This window comes from Gopherus flavomarginatus, chromosome 8 (genome assembly GCF_025201925.1).
Source record: "Gopherus flavomarginatus isolate rGopFla2 chromosome 8, rGopFla2.mat.asm, whole genome shotgun sequence".
NCBI classification, from domain to species: Eukaryota; Metazoa; Chordata; order Testudines; family Testudinidae; genus Gopherus; species Gopherus flavomarginatus.
In genome coordinates this window covers 20,224,895-20,244,258 of record NC_066624.1, presented here as the reverse complement: position 1 = coordinate 20,244,258, position 19,364 = coordinate 20,224,895, and the positions used below count along the sequence as shown (strand labels likewise).

General features: G+C 41.5%; 1 protein-coding gene across 4 annotated transcripts in view; it reads right to left on the bottom strand.

Moving 5' to 3' along the window:
• Positions 1 to 378: 378 nt before the first annotated feature.
• The window catches only part of ATRX (ATRX chromatin remodeler), a 143,934-nt gene continuing 124,948 nt past the window's right edge, over positions 379 to 19,364 (bottom strand). For all 4 annotated transcript variants that reach the window (XM_050964570.1, XM_050964572.1, XM_050964571.1 and 1 more), the window contains 5 exons: positions 10,636 to 10,785; positions 3,346 to 3,471; positions 2,599 to 2,694; positions 1,878 to 2,006; positions 379 to 751 (listed from right to left, as the gene is read on the bottom strand). In XM_050964570.1, the coding sequence (XP_050820527.1) occupies positions 479 to 751; positions 1,878 to 2,006; positions 2,599 to 2,694; positions 3,346 to 3,471; positions 10,636 to 10,785 (774 nt within the window). In that variant the 3' untranslated portion in view covers positions 379 to 478. The remainder of the gene's footprint in view (positions 752 to 1,877; positions 2,007 to 2,598; positions 2,695 to 3,345; positions 3,472 to 10,635; positions 10,786 to 19,364) is intronic.

The window sequence follows — 19,364 nt, the reverse complement described above, 5'->3', positions numbered from 1 at the left end:
CACTCACTAATTTCAAGAAATGGGTAACTAGAAAAGTATTCCATAATTTGAGGAATCAACTCTAATCAAGAACTCAGCCGTGTACATTTTATATATGGCATACTGAAACATACAGATCTGTAGTCTTTCCTAAGTTTCTCATGTTTGATGATGGTTTTATGGCTACTAAAAACAAGAATAGGACTTTAGACAGTAAACCAGTGGAGCTGCGACTATTATGGAAGGGCTTGTTTTCACTGAAAACAATTTGATATCTTCTGTATTCAACACATGTAAGAAGATTCTAGGCAACATCACTGACATGAGAGGGAAAAATGTTACATCCTATTTAAAAACACAGTTGAAACATTAATATGGAACATGGCATTTAAGGGATCCAAACTATTTATGCAGTTGAGTTCTGTTAAGCCATTGATTCCTAAAAAAATAAAAAAGTTCTCTCTCTGATTTTAACAATCCATTTAGTGCAAAATCACATTTATTTCCCTTGGGAAGGTCCTGGATTTTTGCCTCTCATTGGGGGTGGTGCACGCTGCAATGGTGGTGGCTGCATACCACCAGAAACTGCCTGATACATTCCTCTGATATCTATCTGCTGGTAGGTGGAAGGATTCATGATTAAATTTGGAGGCTTTGGCATCATGAGATGACTCATTGCTGCTTGTTGATAAGACATTTGCTGCTGCTGCTGCTGATTGTACTGCTGCTGTAGTCTTCTGTTCATAAGTATCCGCTGAACACAACTGATTAACTGTGTGGAGGGAAAGTGGAGCTGTTACAAGTGCATGACCTGTCTTAATGCAGCAAGTATCAAGTTTAGAGTTAAAAATCAATTTGTTAGGGGTACCATGGCTGAAGAAAAAAGCATTATTGTTATCACCATCACTAACGTGATGGCATTCACAAGCTGATAACTGTAGAAACCAGTTAGTAACACCATTTAGGACTAAGTTCTCCTAATGACTTGCCTATTGTATTGCAGGCAGCATTTATGTTAGTTGCCATGGTGATATGCACTATACTGTGAAATTACTCCCATGTATTAGTTACAGCATTTGTTGTCAGGTACCATTTATCACCCCTTTGAAAATCCTACAAGTTGATGGGCAAATAAACATCTAGTGACAAACACCAAAGGAGAAAACACTTCCAGTTGGAGTAGCACCTACTGGGAAAGTTTCAGATTTCTCAGGATTACTTAGAAAGTACTAATGCGTTGTGTGGTTTTAAGTTATGTGCATTCTGCATAAGATAATTCCTTAGTGCCAGTACAAAGCCTGTCAGTGGTAAAGGAACACACCAGGAAAGGGTGATGAGAAAGGATTCAGACAGATAGCATTGGCATGGATTATTTTGGCTTCAGAGTTGTTTTAAGGCAGATTCAATGCATGGCGGAGTGCTTTGGATCTGTTTTCCCATAGAACTAAAATGCTGTAAACTGAATCACACTAAAGAGATGCAAAGTTCCTATATACGATTAGAAAGTTAACATCTTTCAGGAGACTGGGTCTGGTGTAAAGGCCACTCTATGCGACATACCTATTGCCAGTTAGGTATCTGGTTTTCTTTAAGCCACTTAGTCTTCAAGCCCTTCAAATACATGAATTATTAGTAGAATTCGGGAGACTGTATTTTGCAATCTACTTTACAGGATGTCTCCCTAATGAGCAATGCTAGTCCAAAACATTGTATGACCCAGCGCTTTCTGGTGCGGAGGAGCAAAGCATACTGTTGGTAATTACTGGGCCCAAGGGACTGATAAGAAGCTGGTATTCTACAAAAACATGTGTAATATCATGTGCTAGTCCAGGTTGGTGTCACTCACACACCCCAATCCAAATAAATATAACCATCTAAAAGGCATTCAGAATTCTTACCATCTGTTGTTTTGTCAAGACATCATTGTAGATGGCTTCTCGGCGCTTAACATCAAGCTCCTGGCTTGCCTGTCTGCTTAGGGCCAAGGCCTGTACTTGGGTCTCTGTCAGGGTCAGATTTTCCTTCCACTGAAAAGGAAAAAAAATACATTTTATTAGTCACCCTGATAGAAAAGTAAGGGTAATCAAGTTCTTGCAATTTTTTCAGAGCTGGATTAATATAGTTGACACTGAACGACAGCCCCATTCCCAGTAAATATTCTGGGGAAGTACAGTTTTATAACTATAACCAGAAGTTATTAGATCTTTATATTGCCAATAAAAAACATGCTTTCTTAGATTTTATTTTAAAAGGGGAAATGGTATGAGAAGAAAACGGGGAAAAAACCACTCAGCTGAGCCTATCAGTCTCATGTGCAAGGAGCCAGCATTTTCACTGTATGGTAAATAATACTTACATGGAGCTATGGACCAAATCGTTGGCAGTACAAGATTCTACTATGCACGCAGGTGCTATTACCCCAGTTCATCATTAATTAGCTGTTAATACAAGCTGTGGTAACAGAAATCAGCACTAATTAAAATACTGCTTTATATATAATATAATATGACAATTAAGTGGATGACTATTTACAATCAGTAGTCACTACTTTGCTTGACACTGCTTCTTAACATTTTTCCAGCTCCTGACCAAATTTGGATTAATATGTATTTTACTTACTATAGTTGAAATTATATCTTCAAGGGGCTGAATTCTCACTGCAGTTACACTGTTGGTTGCTTCCACAACTTTTTCTCTTCCTTGATTAATGAGGTCCTGAGAGAATAGCAGACAATGAATTAATAAAGGATAGGTGCAAAGCAAGAGATTAAGTTAACACATTTAGAAATGCTTTTCTCCATCTCCAATTTATGTAACTACATTTGAAACTTTTTTACACAAGTTGGGTAATAGGATAGAAATAAACTCACACACGATTAGACTTTGGAGGCAAGTAAATGAACAGAAAATACAAATAAGTCAACTGAAAATAATCTGCTCACTCAGTGCTTTTTAGATGATCAAAACAGTGTTAAACCCAAGTGACAAAATTTTACATCTAACAAACTTTTTGTAGTTGGCATTGTAAAATTATTACAATTGTCACATTCACACTCACTATGACTGTGTTCAACATTACTTCTTGTTTTAAATTATACTAGTACATGCCTAATATAATACATCTGCTACAGTGACCAGCTTCCTATAATCAGAATACACTGTTGGTATAAGCATTTCAATATGCACACAAATCAGTAGATTAGTAGATTATGCACACTTTTAAAAAATGTGACACTCAATTAGAAAGCATTAACTATCAGGATGTTTAAAAAATTCAGTAATTACTGATTTGTAACTTAATTAGAATAGCTGAGACATGCTCAAAGCAATGTCGATACACTGTGTCATTTGGATTTCACTACCTACCTCTAGCTGTTGGTTACTCATTGCTGATAATGCTCCCAAATTGAATGGAATATATGGAGTTTGAGAGTTGAAATTGACAGGGGGCATATTAGGCCCAGCTGGCATGTTGAAGCGCATGGTCAGACCCTTAAAAACAAAAATTGTACTTAGGAATATTCATAGTAGTTAAAACCAAGTTCTACAGCATGCCACTGCTGTCAGTTCTAGGAAAGAATTGAACACACACAAACAAAATACACCCTACAAGAGAAACCAAGGATCTTATAGATAAAGTTTTAACCCTTAAAACTGTAACCATCTGAGCGTATTGAAAATTCTTTCCAAAGAGTGAAATCAAAATGATTAAGTTTCCAACCACCCAGAGAAGCCTCAGTACTTGTCTTGAGATTTGGGTCTAGTTCATCTATAATTAACTGGTATAAACACAGTAAGAGAAGAAAATCCTAACAATGTCCTCAAATTGTCTAGTGATAGGAAAACCAGCTGAACAGGGGTAGCCTGACTTGATAGAAATGCAGTATGCAGAGTTTTATTCATTGGAAGAAAGAAATACAAGACCCCTTGCAAAAAATAATTCTCAAATACACAAGTCCATTGCTGAAATAAAAGTCAAAAACATCAATTAGATCACAAAAGTTATTGAAGCTGAAAAATAATTCCCAAAAATGTTCAAACAAATTATACCACCAAGCAACTGATAGGCATGCCTGGTTGCACAAAGCCATTAGTATATTCTGGCAAACCTGTATTTCCAAAATGTAGGGACACCAATGCCTAAATAGGCTTAGTGTAACCACCATTGTTCTTTAAAAGAATAATCCCACCTTCTGCAAAAAGCAAAGATGAATACTTTTGTTTTAAATAAATTTGAATTACAAACACCAATATAGTAAATTCTTTCTTTTGGGATTGTTAAAAAAGCAACTATGCCAGACAGGTAATAAAGCTACGCCTTTGGAAACAACTAGGTCTCCATAAATCAACCCTACATAATTTTATCTTCAATATCGAAGAATCAATCCTGAATAGGTATTATTCTTTTTCTCTTAATCACAGTCTGATATGAAGTGGTTAACTCTCTCACAGATTTCATAATCTGGTATTGATATAATGAAGTTTGACAACTCTGCTAACACTTGGAAGGCAGTAAGGTGATAGGGAATAGCCAGCATGGATTTGTAAAGAACAAACCGTGTCAAACCAATTTGATAGCTTTCTTTGATAGGATAACGAGTCTTGTGGATAAGGGAGAAGCGGTGGATGTGGTATACCTAGACTTTAGTAAGGCATTTGATACGGTCTCACATGATATCCTTATCGATAAACTAGGCAAATACAATTTAGATGGGGCTACTATAAGGTGGGTGCATAACTGGCTAGATAACTGTACTCAGAGAGTAGTTATTAATGGCTCCCAATCCTGCTGGAAAGGTATAACAAGTGGGGTTCCACAGGGGTCTGTTTTGGGACCGGCTCTGTTCAATATCTTCATCAACGACTTAGATGTTGGCATAGAAAGTACGCTTATTAAGTCTGTCCTATCTCGGGGACTCTCTTTCTGCCCTGCCATCCCCACCAACATGATACAGTTCTGCGGCGATCTGGAAGCCTACTTCCGCCGTCTCCGACTCAAAGAATACTTTCAGGACAACACTGAACAGCGCACTGATACACAGGTACCCTCCCACCAACAACACAAGAAGAAAAACTCCACATGGACTCTTCCTGAGGTTTGAAATGACAGTCTGGATCTCTACATTGAATGCTTCCGCCGAAGTGCACAGGCAGAAATTGTGGAAAAACAACATCGCTTGCCTCATAACTTAAGTCCTGCAGAACGCAATGCCATCCACAGCCCCAGAAACCACCCAGACATTATCATCAAAGAGGCTGACAAAGGAGGTGCTGTTGTCATCATGAACAGGTCTGACTACCAAAAGGAGGCTGCCAGACAACTCTCCAACACCAAATTCTACAGGCCACTTCCCTCAGATCCCACTGAGGAATACACTAAGAAACTGCACCATCTACTCAGGACACTTTCTACACTAACACCAGAACAAATCAACATACCCTTAGAGCCCCTACCAGGGTTATTCTATCTACTACCCAAAATCCACAAACCCGGAAATCCTGGACACCCCATCATTTCGGGCATTGGCACTCTCACTGAAGGACTGTCTGGATATGTGGACTCTCTACTCAGACTCTATGCCACCATCACTCCCAGCTATCTCCGTGACACCACTGATTTCCTGAGAAAACTACAATGCATTGGTGACCTTCCAGAAAACACCATCCTAGCCACCATGGAAGTAGAGAATCTCTACACAAACATCCCACACACAGATGGAATACAAGCTGTCAGGAACAGTATCCCTGACGATGCTACAGCACAACGGGCTGCTGAGCTCTGTGCCTTTATCCTCACACACAACTATTTCAAATTTGATTACAATATATATCTCCACATCAGTGGCACAGCTATGGGCACCCACATGGCCCCACAATATGCCAATATTTTTATGGCCGACCTGGAACAACGCTTCCTCAGCTCTCGTCCACTCACGCCCCTTCTCTACCTACGCTACATTGATGACATCTTCATCATCTGGACCCATGGGAAGGAGTCTCTGGAAAAATTCCACCACGATTTCAACAGCTTCCACCCCACCATCAACCTCAGCCTGGACCAATCTACATGGGAGGTCCACTTCCTAGACACCACGGTGCAAATAAGTGATGGTCACATTACCACCACCCTATACCGAAAACCTACCGACCGCTATGCCTACTTTCATGCCTCCAGCTTCCATCCCGGGCACATCACACGATCCATTGTCTACAGCCAAGCACTGAGGTACAACCGCATCTGCTCTAACTCCTCAGACAGAGACCAAAACCTACAAAATCTCCACCAAGCATTCTCAAAACTACAATACCCGCATGAGGAAATAAGGAAACAGATCAACAGAGCCAGACGTGTACCCAGAAGCCTCCTACTGCAAGTCAAACCCAAGAAAGAAACCAACAGGACTCCACTGGCCATCACATACAGTCCCCAACTAAAACCTCTCCAACTAAAATCTCTCCATCAGGGACCTACAACCCACCCTGGACAATGATCCCACACTTTCACAGGCCTTGGGTGGCAGGCCAGTCCTCGCCCACAGGCAACCTGCCAACCTGAAACATATTCTCACCCGTAACTGCACACCGCATCATAGTAACTCTAGCTCAGGAACCAATCCATGCAACAAACCTCAATGCCAACGTTGCCCACATATCTACACCAGCGACACCATCACAGGACCTAACCAGATCAGCCACACCATCACCGGTTCATTCACCTGCACGTCCACCAATGTAATATACGCCATCATATGCCAGCAATGCCCCTCTGCTATGTATATCGGCCAAACTGGACTGTCGCTACGGAAAAGGATAAATGGACACAAATCAGATATTAGGAATGGCAATATACAAAAACCTGTAGGAGAACACTTCAACCTCCCTGGCCACACTATAGCAGATCTTAAGGTGGCTATCCTGCAGCTAAAAAACTTCAGGACCAGACTTCAAAGAGGAACTGCTGAGCTTCAGTTCATCTGCAAATTTGACACCATCAGCTCAGGATTAAACAAAGACTGTGAATGGCTTGCCAACTACAAAACCAGTTTCTCCTCCCTTGGTTTTCACACGTCAACTGCTAGAACAGGGCCTCATCCTCCCTGATTGAACTACCTCATTATCTCTAGCTTGCCTGCATATATATACCTGCCCCTGGAAATTTCCACTACATGCATCTGACGAAGTGGGTATTCACCCACGAAAGCTCATGCTCCAAAACGTCTGTTAGTCTATAAGGTGCCACAAACTCTTTGCTGCTTTTACAGATCCAGACTAACATGGCTACCCCTCTGATGCTTATTAAGTTTGCAGACGATACCAAACTGGGAGGGATTGCAACTGCTCTGGAGGACAGGGTCAAAATTCAAAATGATCTGGACAAATTGGAGAAATGGTCTGAGGTAAACTGGATGAAGTTCAATAAAGACAAATGCAAAGTGCTCCACTTAGGAAGGAACAATCAGTTTCACACATACAGAATGGGAAGAGACTGTCTAGGAAGGAGTATGGCAGAAAGAGATCTAGGGGTCATAGTGGACCACAAGCTAAGTATGAGTCAGCAGTGTGATACTGCTGCAAAAAAAGCAAACGTGATTCTGGGATGCATTAACAGGTGTGTTGTAAACAAGACACGAGAAGTCATTCTTCCGCTCTACTCTGCGCTGGTTAGGCCTCGGCTGGAGTATTGTGTCCGGTTCTGGGCACCGCATTTCAAGAAAGATGTGGAGAAATTGGAGAGGGTCCAGAGAAGAGCAACAAGAATGATTAAAGGTCTTGAGAACATGACCTATGAAGGAAGGCTGAAAGAATTGGGTTTATTTAGTTTGGAAAAGAGAAGACTGAGAGGAGACATGATAGCAGTTTTCAGGTATCTAAAAGGGTGTCATCAGGAGGAGGGAGAAAACTTGTTCACCTTAGCCTCTAATGATAGAACACGAAGCAATGGGCTTAAACTGCAGCAAGGGAGATTTAGGTTGGACATTAGGAAAAAGTTCCTAACTGTTAGGGTAGTTAAACACTGGAATAAATTGCTAGGGAGGTTGTAGAATCTCCACCTCTGGAGATATTTAAGAGTAGTTTAGATAAATGTCTATCAGGGATGGTCTAGACAGTATTTGGTCTTGCCATGAGGGCAGAGGACTGGACTCGATGACCTCTCGAGGTCCCTTCCAGTCCTAGAGTCTATGAATCAGAGTCTATGAAACTCTGAGGATGCTTCTTTCAGAATCTATATGTATATAAACTGTTATTCTATTTTATGAAGGGTATGATTTAAGTATTTAGAATAGTGGCAATGTGAATTAGTAACATTAGGAGTTGGTAACTAGCCAGGTGTATTAATAGCACTTTCAGCTTTGCCATAAATCACCCTGTGTTTGTTAAGGATTCTCATATACTGTAATGCACACATAGCCTAATTTTTTTTAAATTGAAAAAGGTCTTTTTCCTATAGAATTCATATGAAATACAAATGAACACAGAATTCTCAAAATTCTGGTAGGAATTACTCAACAATCTTCCAAAAATCAAAATTTTGCAGGACTTCACATTTGAAAACAAATAGAGAAAATAGATTGTCAATTGCTTGATCATTCCAGTCCTTAGATTCTAAGCCCCATGCATAGAGCCCTTCATGGATACAAAATTTATATGCGTGGCTACAAATCAGTATCCGCAGAGCCGAAGGGCTCTATCGGGAACCACACTGGCAAAAGTAGCAACATGTTGGGCTGCCGCTCCCAGGAGCCAGTGCCCCACGCTGGCAGCAACTCTGGCATGGCAGTCCCACGCCAGCCCCACCCAGTGGGGTGGGCACTACGGTCAATGGCAACTGTCCCAGGTCACGCTAGTGTATACAAGCAGCTTGCAAGCTCCCAGACAGGAGCTGCACACTGCACAGGGTTGTACTGATGCATGATTTCTTGTATCCTTCAAGCAGGTTGTTTTGTCTAATGGAAATGGTACTACCTTACACGTTTTTAAAATAAATGTCATGAGGTCTTATGCACTATATAAGATGATAAAACTGGAAAAAGGCACTTCTAACAGTAAAAGAAGTGTTCAGAAGCCTATTCTCCCTCCTTTTCCCCCGGTGTGAATGAAAGGGTTTCTTGGGTATTTTTGTTCTAGGTCCTGTTCAAAATTAAGTTTGAAAGACACACGAAATATAGTAAATTAAGAGGTTTTAATCCCTTTTGGGGAGGACATTTTCCTCTGACCATAGTCCCCTATGCAGACTGGGTATGGTGTTCTTTTGTGAGAACTTTTGTCCTCAGGACAAGACATTTAAAAAAAAAAAAGATTGAAAACAGATGACAAACGATAAAGTTCAAGGCATGAGTTCATGGTCCTTTCTGGCCCTACACAATTGCACATCCATGACTGTTAAACTTTTATCTCCACTTGGAGCCATCCAGATGTTTTAGTGTCATATCTAACACAGTACTTTGGTTCCCTCAGATAAATTACATTGCTACCAAAAATCTCCAGCTACTCTACATATCTGTGAACTCCTGAAATTCTCTCTAAACTGAGTAAGATGCTCACTTAAAATCTTCAGCAACTTTCCATACTTCACATTTTGTGAATTCAAAAGAGAAAATAGATTAGTTATCAGATCTGATCACCAGGTGCAACATCTTTCAGACTTTCAGGCATTTTTCACTTCTGCTGCCTTTACGTCCTTTAGAGGAATACTCTAGCGACAATACTCCTATTTACACCAAACAAATCAATACTTAAGTTCTTATTCTCCTTGTACAGTATGATAATGGAAGCTAGTTTCAATTTTCTCTGTTCTCCCAGTGGGTTAAGTGAAATGCAATTATTTTCAACACTTTTGAACTAAGTCACAAATTTATAAGCACATTTTAAGAAAAGATATTTTTATTCTCGTAAACACTAGGAAGTTCATTCTACTTACTGCAATGACCATTCCCACTAAAACTTTGTCTTTCTGTCCATAATTCAAACCAAAGTAGTTACCTGACCATCAGTGGGTATCTCCCTTTTTGACAGTTTTATAAAATTCTTGTTATGCACCCAATTTCCTTCTCTCACTTTTTTTTTTTTTATTATAACAGCCCAGGAATTACTAGATCGAAAAGAACTGTCTCTAGTTTAAGAATCTAGGACCTTGGCAATGAATAAACTGCAAACTCTCAGGCCAATTCCAGTATTTATTTATGCCTCAACTGGATAATATTTTCTGGGGTTAGGGAAAGGTGGAGGAGGGCTTGTTTTGAAACCAGATGCCCATTTTTCCATTAAAAAACTCAAAGGTAGAGATTTTCCATAAATTTTCAAAATGAAGTATCGTAACGAATGTCAATTGGATGTATAATATAAAATGTGAAAGCTACAAAGCTAATTATTAATAAAAAAGTAACAAACACTAAGTAAAAATATCTTGAAGCAAATACATACAAAAGTCCACCACCAAAACAGCATCCATCTTTTCATAGTCTGGTTAGCTTTTATAGAGGTGATATTTAAAATTACCATTTATATACTATTATTCAGAAGCCCATTTTCAAGCCTATAATAGACCTATTTCCACAAAGATTCATTATACTCACAGAACAATCAATTTCTTTTTTTAAACTGAAGGTTACTTTCACACACCTGACACCTACTTTAAGTTACTGCCGACATCTTTACCTTTTTTTCAGCTTCATACTCTGCCCAAGCTGCTTTCCTTTCTTCTTCAGTCAATTCTTCTTCCTCTTTATGGTCTAGGAGGGAATCATGTTCATGATAGCCCACTATATGTTCTTTGTGGATCTGAAGCAATTCTGCCAGAATTGTATCCTGTTTAAATGAAAAAGTACCATGAAATCAAGGTCACTTATTAAATATTTTTATCTGTAATAGTGCTACAGAATATTTTTGTTGAGCATGTGCAAGTCATATTTCTTTGACCTGACTTTCACAATAGAGCTCAAAGCACTTCGTATATAAACAAAACTAAAATAAATTAAAACAAAAAACAAATGCAGTTTTCCTGATAGGAAAGGTAATGGAGAAACAACCTCATGCAACAGATCGTCAAATCATTGAATGCACCCGTACAGTATGCCCAGATTCCACAATGACCGATGCAGTACAGAACCTAAATAGAACAAAATGTGCCAAATAATTGCTTCTTTAAAAGATGCTTGTACCCTACCCCTGACCGGAGGCTATGATAATCTCCTTTAGTGATGAGGTAGAGCCTCCCTGTTGGATTTTATGAGTTGGAAAGTATTTGAGTCCAAATTGCATGTTTCAACCTAAAACTCCAGAAGCAGTTTCACTACCATACCACCAATAGTCCCTGTAGGAGGCCACCTTTTTCAAAATGGCAAGATACATGTATTGGGATATGTAGTCTCCACACTTCTATATTAAAATGCCACATTTCTGGGTTCCATGCGCTGGATTTGACCAACAGGCCATGCTTTGGACATTCATTCTATATGATCATAGTCTTATCATCATATCATATATCACTCATATTCTATATTACTTTCACACTTTTATAATAACTAAAATATTTAAATGACCTCATCAGTTGCAAACTGTTTTATTCAAAGTCCTGAATATTAAAGTCCTATGGAGCTGTGTTAAAAATTATCACTATTTTTCAAAAGTCACAGTCACTAACCTAAAACCCCCTAATTTATTAATTAAGCAAATAAAAGAGAGAACGTGGCAGGTAACTAACACATTTAGGTGCTATTGTCCTTGCTAGGAATACAGATGCCAGGTAATGAGATAATGTTATCTCAATCAAAAAGTGAAATAAAAGCAAATGGAGGAGAAAATAATGGATGGAACAAAGCTGCATGTATCTTAAATTAAAGTTAAAGGTTTTGCAGTCTTCATTTTTACTGAGTCAACATTTCCTTCTCCATGGGCACCCACATGACAATGCTTGGTGTTGAAATGAAAGCAATGCCTCTGAGGATCAACAGAACCAAGGCCCATAAGATTACTAGATCTCGCTCCTGTTGGGACCACAAAGTGCAGCCTGTATTCCTACTCTGAAGAGCTCACAGTCTATATAGACCTAAGATGAGAGAAAGGGAAACAAATACAAGTAGAAGGTATGGAATTGATCCATGGAGAAAAAGTGACTTGTAGCCCAGATCACACAGGGAGCCTGTGGCAGAGCCAGGAAGCGAACCCAGATATCCTGAATCCCAGTCCAATTCCTTAATCACAAGTGACTACTATCTGCTTCTACACTTTATACTGCTACACAGGCCAAAAAACCCCACAATTCTGAGTATTAAAGCAGTTAACATCTTCTTTTTTTTAAAAGTCAACTTCTTTGTTTCATCCTTGCCCTATCAACTGGCCTCTTCATGTAGGAGCCACAACATTTTCCTCCAGCCCCTCAGGAGCAAACTCTGTGATATATCCGTGTGACTAAAGGGCACATGAATGAAATAATGGGATTCAGGGGAAGAGAAAGTATATGGTAATAGGATACACAGAAAACATTTAAGGGAGGTGGGTGAAAGTCCAGAAGAGATTACAAAATTAAGTTAACACAATAAAAGCTTTCTCAACATACTGTAGCTGTACATAAGTGTGTGGAGGGTTCTTATACATGCATACACATTAGTTTCCATGGTAACACTATTACTGAAAACAATACTGGAATATAATCCACACTCACTTGGCCAACACCGTCATCAAAATGTGGTTTAAATTACATCCAACTGTGTATGTTTGCTTTTCTTTGTCTAAACTTTATTTTGCATTAAATAATGCGATGACGATTGAAAGCTAAGTATGATATGCCATTACATTTTCTTAAATGTTTTTACACTGAAAAACTAATTCATTCAATTTTATGTGAAATTCTGTAAATAAGTTTAGTGATTTGCATTAGCGTACTCTGAAATGAAAAAAAAAGCATTTAGCAATATGGTTTATAGGTTTTTAAAATCATACTGATATGCAATTTTGGTGCTGAACTGAAAATTGCTGAAAAATGTTTCCAAACTTCAAAAATGTTTCTCCCAGTTGTCATTTTCAATTTTTCATGGAACTAAATGCAACAGAACAATTGCATCGAAAAGAAGACTAACCCAGGAGGGCACACAACCTATATACTGAGTCATAAAATAAATACTTTTTCTCAACCAATTCAGTGACTTATAGAAAAGAAGCAGAGAAATTAATACTGGAATTAGCAGCTTTTTAAGAAGTCACAAATTTTCTCTTCTTAGACTACATGAAAAAGCAAACACTTGCTAAATCCCGGACAACTAATGCTCACATATTGCAAACTACTGCTAAAGAGATACAATGCCCAACTCAGCCAATCCTACGTTTAACAACATAAATACTATGGCATTGAGACAGGAGTAGTCAATGAGGTGGACCGCGGGCCAAATCCAGACTGCCAGATGATTTTGAACAGACCCCAAAATCTTTTTATGTACTTACTGTAATAATTTTTTATTTTCTTTGGAGTCTGGACCTTGACTATATCTTGACAAAAAATAATTGACTACATCTGCATTAATGCATTGCTTGCTTTTGCTGACTGGGGCGTGCTGCTGGTGGTATTGGGGACTTGATGACAACAACAAGAATAAATGACAGAGTACACACTACTGCAGGGGTCGGCAACCTTACAGAAGCAGTGTGCTGAGTCTTCATTTATTCACTCTAATTTAAGGTTTTGCGTGCCGATAATACATTTTAACGTTTTTTAGAAGGTCTCTCTCTATAAAAATCTATATATTATACAACTAAACTAGTGTTGTATTGTAAAATAAACAGGGTTTTCAAAATGTTTAAGAAGATTCATTTAAAATGAAATTAAAATGTTGATCTTACGCTGCCGGCCCGCTCAGCCCGCTGCTGGTCTGGGGTTCTGTTCACGTAGGCTGGCAGCGGGCTGAGCGGGGCCTGCGGCCAGGACCCCGGCTGGCAAGGGTCCATCAGCCAGAACCCCAGACCAGCAGTGGGCTGTGCAGGGCTGCCGGCCAGGACCCAGAGGGCTGGGGGCAGAGGGCTGGAGTCAGGGCTGGGTATGTGAGGGGGTGTAGGTGTCAGGGCAGAGGGGGTGCTGGGTATGGGTGGGGGTGCCAGAGTCAGGGCTAGGGTTGTGGGTGGGGATGAAGGAGTCAAGTAGAGGGCTGGGTATGTATGAGGGAGGTACAAGACTCAGGGCAGGAGCCTGGGAGGATGCGGGGCTCAGGGCAGAGGGCGTGGGTGTGTGTATGGGGTGGGTGGGGTCAGGGATCAGGGGTCAGGGGAGAGTGCTGGGTGACTGCCCTCCTAAAAACTCTCAACCCCGCTGCTCTTTGTCCCCTGACTACCCCCTCCTGGGACCCCACCCCCTATCTAAGCCTCCCTGTTCCTTGTCCCCAGACTGGACTCTACCTCCTACCTGTCCCCTGACTGCCCCGACCCTCATCCACACCCCCATCCCCAGCCAGACCCCCGGGATTCCCATGCCTATCCAACCACTCCCTGTCTCCTGACAGGACCCCCAGAACTCCCGACCCATCCAACCCCCTCACCACTCCCGGCCTGCCCCAACCTCTTTCCACACCCCTGTCTCCTGACAGGACCCCCAGAACTCCCAACTCATACAACCCCCGCAGATCCTTGTCCCCTGACCACCCCCTACAGAGACCCCCCACCCTCCTTGCTCCCGGTCCCCTGACTGCCCTGACTCCTGTTCATCCCCTGCCCCCTCACAAACCCCGGGACTCCCATGCCCCATCCAACCCCCCCCCCCAGGATCCCACCCCCTCCATCCAACCCACCCTGCTCCCTGTCCCCTAACTACCTCCACCCCTTATCCAACCCCCACAGCCCTGGGCCCCTTACCATGAGGCTCCACATACAGCTAGATACGCTGCTCCGTGGGAGCACACAGCCCCAACCCCCAGTGCGCTGCACGCGGAAGCAGAGCACCAGGGAAGGGGACGGCAGCTTGCTGCACTCGGCCCCGCATTCCGGCCCAGGAGCGCGGACCCCGCAGCTTGCACTGCTGGGAGAGTGGGGCCATTTGCCCACCCCGTGCGCACAGCTATGCTTCTGCTCCCTGCCCCCGCGGGGGAAGTGGAGGGCAGAGGAGAGCGTGCCGGGCTGGGCAGGATTTTTAGTGGCATGCTGGAGTCCCAGCAGGCTCCAGCGTGCTATTAAAAATTGGCTTGCGTGCCGTCTGTGGCACGCGTGCCATAGGTTGCCGATCCCTGCACTACTGTATGCTCCTGTGGCACTGTATCGGAGGCAGACACGCTGCCTCTAGGAGCATGGGCTTAAGCAGTACCTCTCCCCACCTGGCCTTTGGTCTGCTCCTGCATCACCTATTTACCAGTGGCCATAAGTGGTGAAGTGACAACTACTTGAACTTGTCACTTTGAACGTATCTGTTACAAAATGAAAAAGCCAAGACAACAATTGGAGAAAAATCTTTTTACAGTTACTTTAACATGCGCTAAATCAGGGGTTCTCAACCTTTTTCTTTCTGACCACCCCCACCCGACCCAACATGCTATGACATAGTTTGACTTCTATTTGGGGAGGGGGGGCAGGGCCAGCTCTGCACGCAAGGTGCAAGGAGGGATCACCACCTCCATCTCCCGACTCATCTCAGAAGGCCACCTGGCCTGTCTTGGGTGGGATGGGCACACAAACAAACATAACTCAAAGGGGGGAGGGGCTCAGCTCAAAAGGTTTGAAAACTGCTCAGGGTGCAGGCAGGGGGCAACTAGGGGCTGTGTATGGGCAAGAGGGTAGCTCAGGGTGAAGACAGCAGGGGACATGCTGGGGCTTGGGGCTTCAGTCCTGTGTTTCCCGGCTTCTGCCTCAGGGCCCCCGTAAACAGGCTTGCGGCCCAACAGGGGACCATGGACCCCAGTTGAGAACTGCTGAGCTTAATCTTTCTCCCAGCACATAATCCTGTGGGAATTCAGTGTAAAGACTTGTGAGAATCTATTTAAAAATACTATACTAGTACTCATAAGTTAATTTATTTAAAGCACCCACCTCCGTTGCTAAAAAGTCCAATACAAATAAAAACGTTACTATATTTTTTATTATATTTCAGATGTTAACTGAGAAAGTTCTGTTTAAACTCTCTCTTTCAAGGTACAGGTAATAGCTCCAGTGTGCCTTCTAACCATTTAATCTGCTGTTCTACCAAACTAAAAATGCTTTGAAGTGCCCAAAACTTCAATCTGGATTGGATAACTAGTCACCAGCCTAACAGAAATCTACCCAAAGCCCACTGCATATACAGTAATTATTTCTATACTTACATCATCTAAATTTGAGCCACTGACTAATCAGCCATAGTGCACCTGGTATGCTTTTCTTGGACTGACAGAGATAATTTTTAATACAGCCTTTTTGCAAAGATGCAGAGACAGTGGATTAATACAAATTTGCTTTTAATCAGTGAAAGTGAAGGCTAATTTAACAATTTTTGTGTACTTTTATACAGAACTTTTTAATATAAAAATAGCCTTTTAAACACAAAAATCAAGAACTGAATCTGCCTCCCCCATGGTTCCTTTTCTTGTAATAGCACTGTTAAAAAATAAACTAGACAAGATTTCAACAACATTATTGTCTGTGTCACTCTGAAGCCACAAATGTCAACTGAGTTAGTGTAAAGCAAAGGTCCCCAAATTGCGGAATGTGCCCCCGCTCCTCCAGGAGAGTACAGCTAGGGCCCGAGCCAGTCCACGGGGGGACAGGGGGGCACACCACCCAGCTCCACTCCTGTCCCCGGCCACATGCGCCGGCTCCACTCCTGGCCCCGTCCCCAGCTGTGGCACCAGCCTCGGCCCCTTTACCACTGTCTGCATCGCGCCCTCCTGGAGCTGTGGCCCCGCTCCGGGGGCGGGGGGGCGGGGGAGGGCAAGTGGGAGGGATGGACGGGACGCGGACGGGGTAAGAGGTGGGGTATGAGGTAAAAAGTTTGGGGACCACTGGTGTAAAGTGATGGACACAGCTACAAGCATGGTTGAGACCTCTTTTTGTTTAGAATATCACTAGGTTCAATCATCAATGCATGCTGTGAGAATGAGAGTTTTGTGGAGGTTGGAATACGACAGTTGATCAGGAAAGATGGGAGTAACAGCTATGTAAGGCAAGAGATGGTTATGCCTCCAGCCAAGGGGCAGCTCTGTGTACAAACAGCAACACTGTCACTACAAACAGTGCACAGAACAAGAGCTCCACTTTTAGCTTTTCTTACACATGAATTTATAAATTATACCTGTGTGACAGCGGGGGCTTTCAGCAACTAGTGTTAAATTAAAATCCTAGCAATAGTGCTCTGCCTTACAGAGAACCAAACTCTCAATCCTCAAGCTGACTAGGAGTACTAAAGAGTCAATGTACGCATTCCTTGCAAAATATTTTATACCACAACAGCAGCCTGTCTGTGTGATAAAAAGGTAGTACTAATGGGGACTGAAGAAGAATATAGTCCACCAAAAAAAAACTGCACAGTAGCTACATGTTAACTCTTTTTAAGGTAACAAGGGTCACACAATCACTAGCGTACATACTACATCATAAACAAAATACAATGAAAAATCTAGCAGTCATGCCATCTTTATTCCAAAACAAACACAAATTGTTATGCAACAGTTAGGTCAGTACTGGTAAGTGCTAATCAAAAAGATGTAGCAGTATAATCGTCTTTTTAAAAAAGGTATTAACAGCCTAAATACCTTTAACAATCCTGCCTTATGTAAATAAACAGTTCTAATACCATGCTCACCACACTATTTATTTGTACACACCAGTGAACTGAAAATTTATGTTCTGGGCAATTATCTTAACATTCTCCCTGTAGTGACATCTGCCTCCAATCTTTATTATATTTCATACCAAGGATCTGAGCCTTCAAACCCTCACTTGATTAAGGGTGGTAAAATGAGGTTATGAGTGTAAGTATGGTCCTTTTTCTAGTAGCACTTTGCAACCATAACTATAGCTGAACTAAGTTTTTGTCCTGAGTTTCTATGCTTTTTGTAGGAGCAATGATTTTGGATTACACATATAGATCTCATGAAATTGAAACTAGCTGAATTTTTAAAACAATTCAAATTACACAATCACTTGGATGATTTCTTTAAAAAAATCCCAAAGACTAAAATTTAGAGACAAATTTCTACCTCCTTCCAGTTAACCTTTGTATCATGTAAATGTTGCTAGCTATGTCAAGGAAACATACATGTTATCTATGCAAATTTTGTATAAATATTTCCAACGCCAAGTATATGCCTATAAGCAGTGGTTATACTTCAGTTTGTAAGTGTCATTGCTTTTGATTAGTGAGATGGCTAAAAATGTACACAAGTTATGACACATGCCTTGATATCCATCAATACAGAAATCTGTAAGATGACTTTTCCTCTGTTCAATATTTGATTAAAAGTACTACTGTCTTGCCTTTGTGAAAGTTTTGTGATTTTTCTTCAGTTTTACATAATCTAAATGATGATAATTTTCACAATAGAGGATGGGTACACTGCAAAAAAAGAGCCACAGCGAGTCTTACAGTCAGGGTCAACTGACTCAGGCTTGAACTACGGGGCTAAAAATATCAATGTAGATGTTCAGGCTCACACCGGAGCCTGGGCTCTGAGGACCATCCCCCTCACTGGGTTTCAGAGTCCAGGCTCCATCCTGAGCCTGAAGTCTACACTGCTAATTTTAGCTCTGTAGTGTGAGCCCCAGTCACTTGACTCAGGGTCTGAGACTTGCTGTCACGGGTCCCCCTTTTTTTTTTTAAATAGTGTAAAAATCCCTATTGTTGATAGATGTTTGTCTGCGTGTGTTCTTTTAACATGATGTCCCAGCTCTGCGCAGACAGATTTTGACTGACCTGCCCAATAAATTCACAGACTCAGTTTTCAGCAAAGGAACTTGGTCAGGTTTATTGCCAATGAAGCATGGTGCTAATGCCCCGGCTCAATGGTTACAGGTACATTAACACATGTATGCTTGCGATAACGGACTGGCTTAGTGAATGGCAGGACTTTCCATTTTCTCCTTGGCCAAAGACACTTCCTCTGAGATACATTTTTTTTACACACATACAAACAAGTTATGTATTGCCCCCTTGACGTGGCTAGTTACGTACCTGATGTACCTAGAGACCACTCTCTGATGTAGCTAACTACTACCCATTACCTTGTGCCTGTTGGTTAGATTAAAACATTTCTATCCATCATGCTCTTTTCCGGACCTTGTTTTTAAAATGGGTCAGTGTGTTTTTACCACCTTTGAGGAATGTATTGGTATCAAGGTGCTCTGGTACCACCCTTCTGGAATGTGTTTGTGTGCGTGCTTTGTGCCTAGCACCTCTTAGTAATGTGTGTTTTTGCAAGATCAGCCCTGTTTTTGCCAGATTC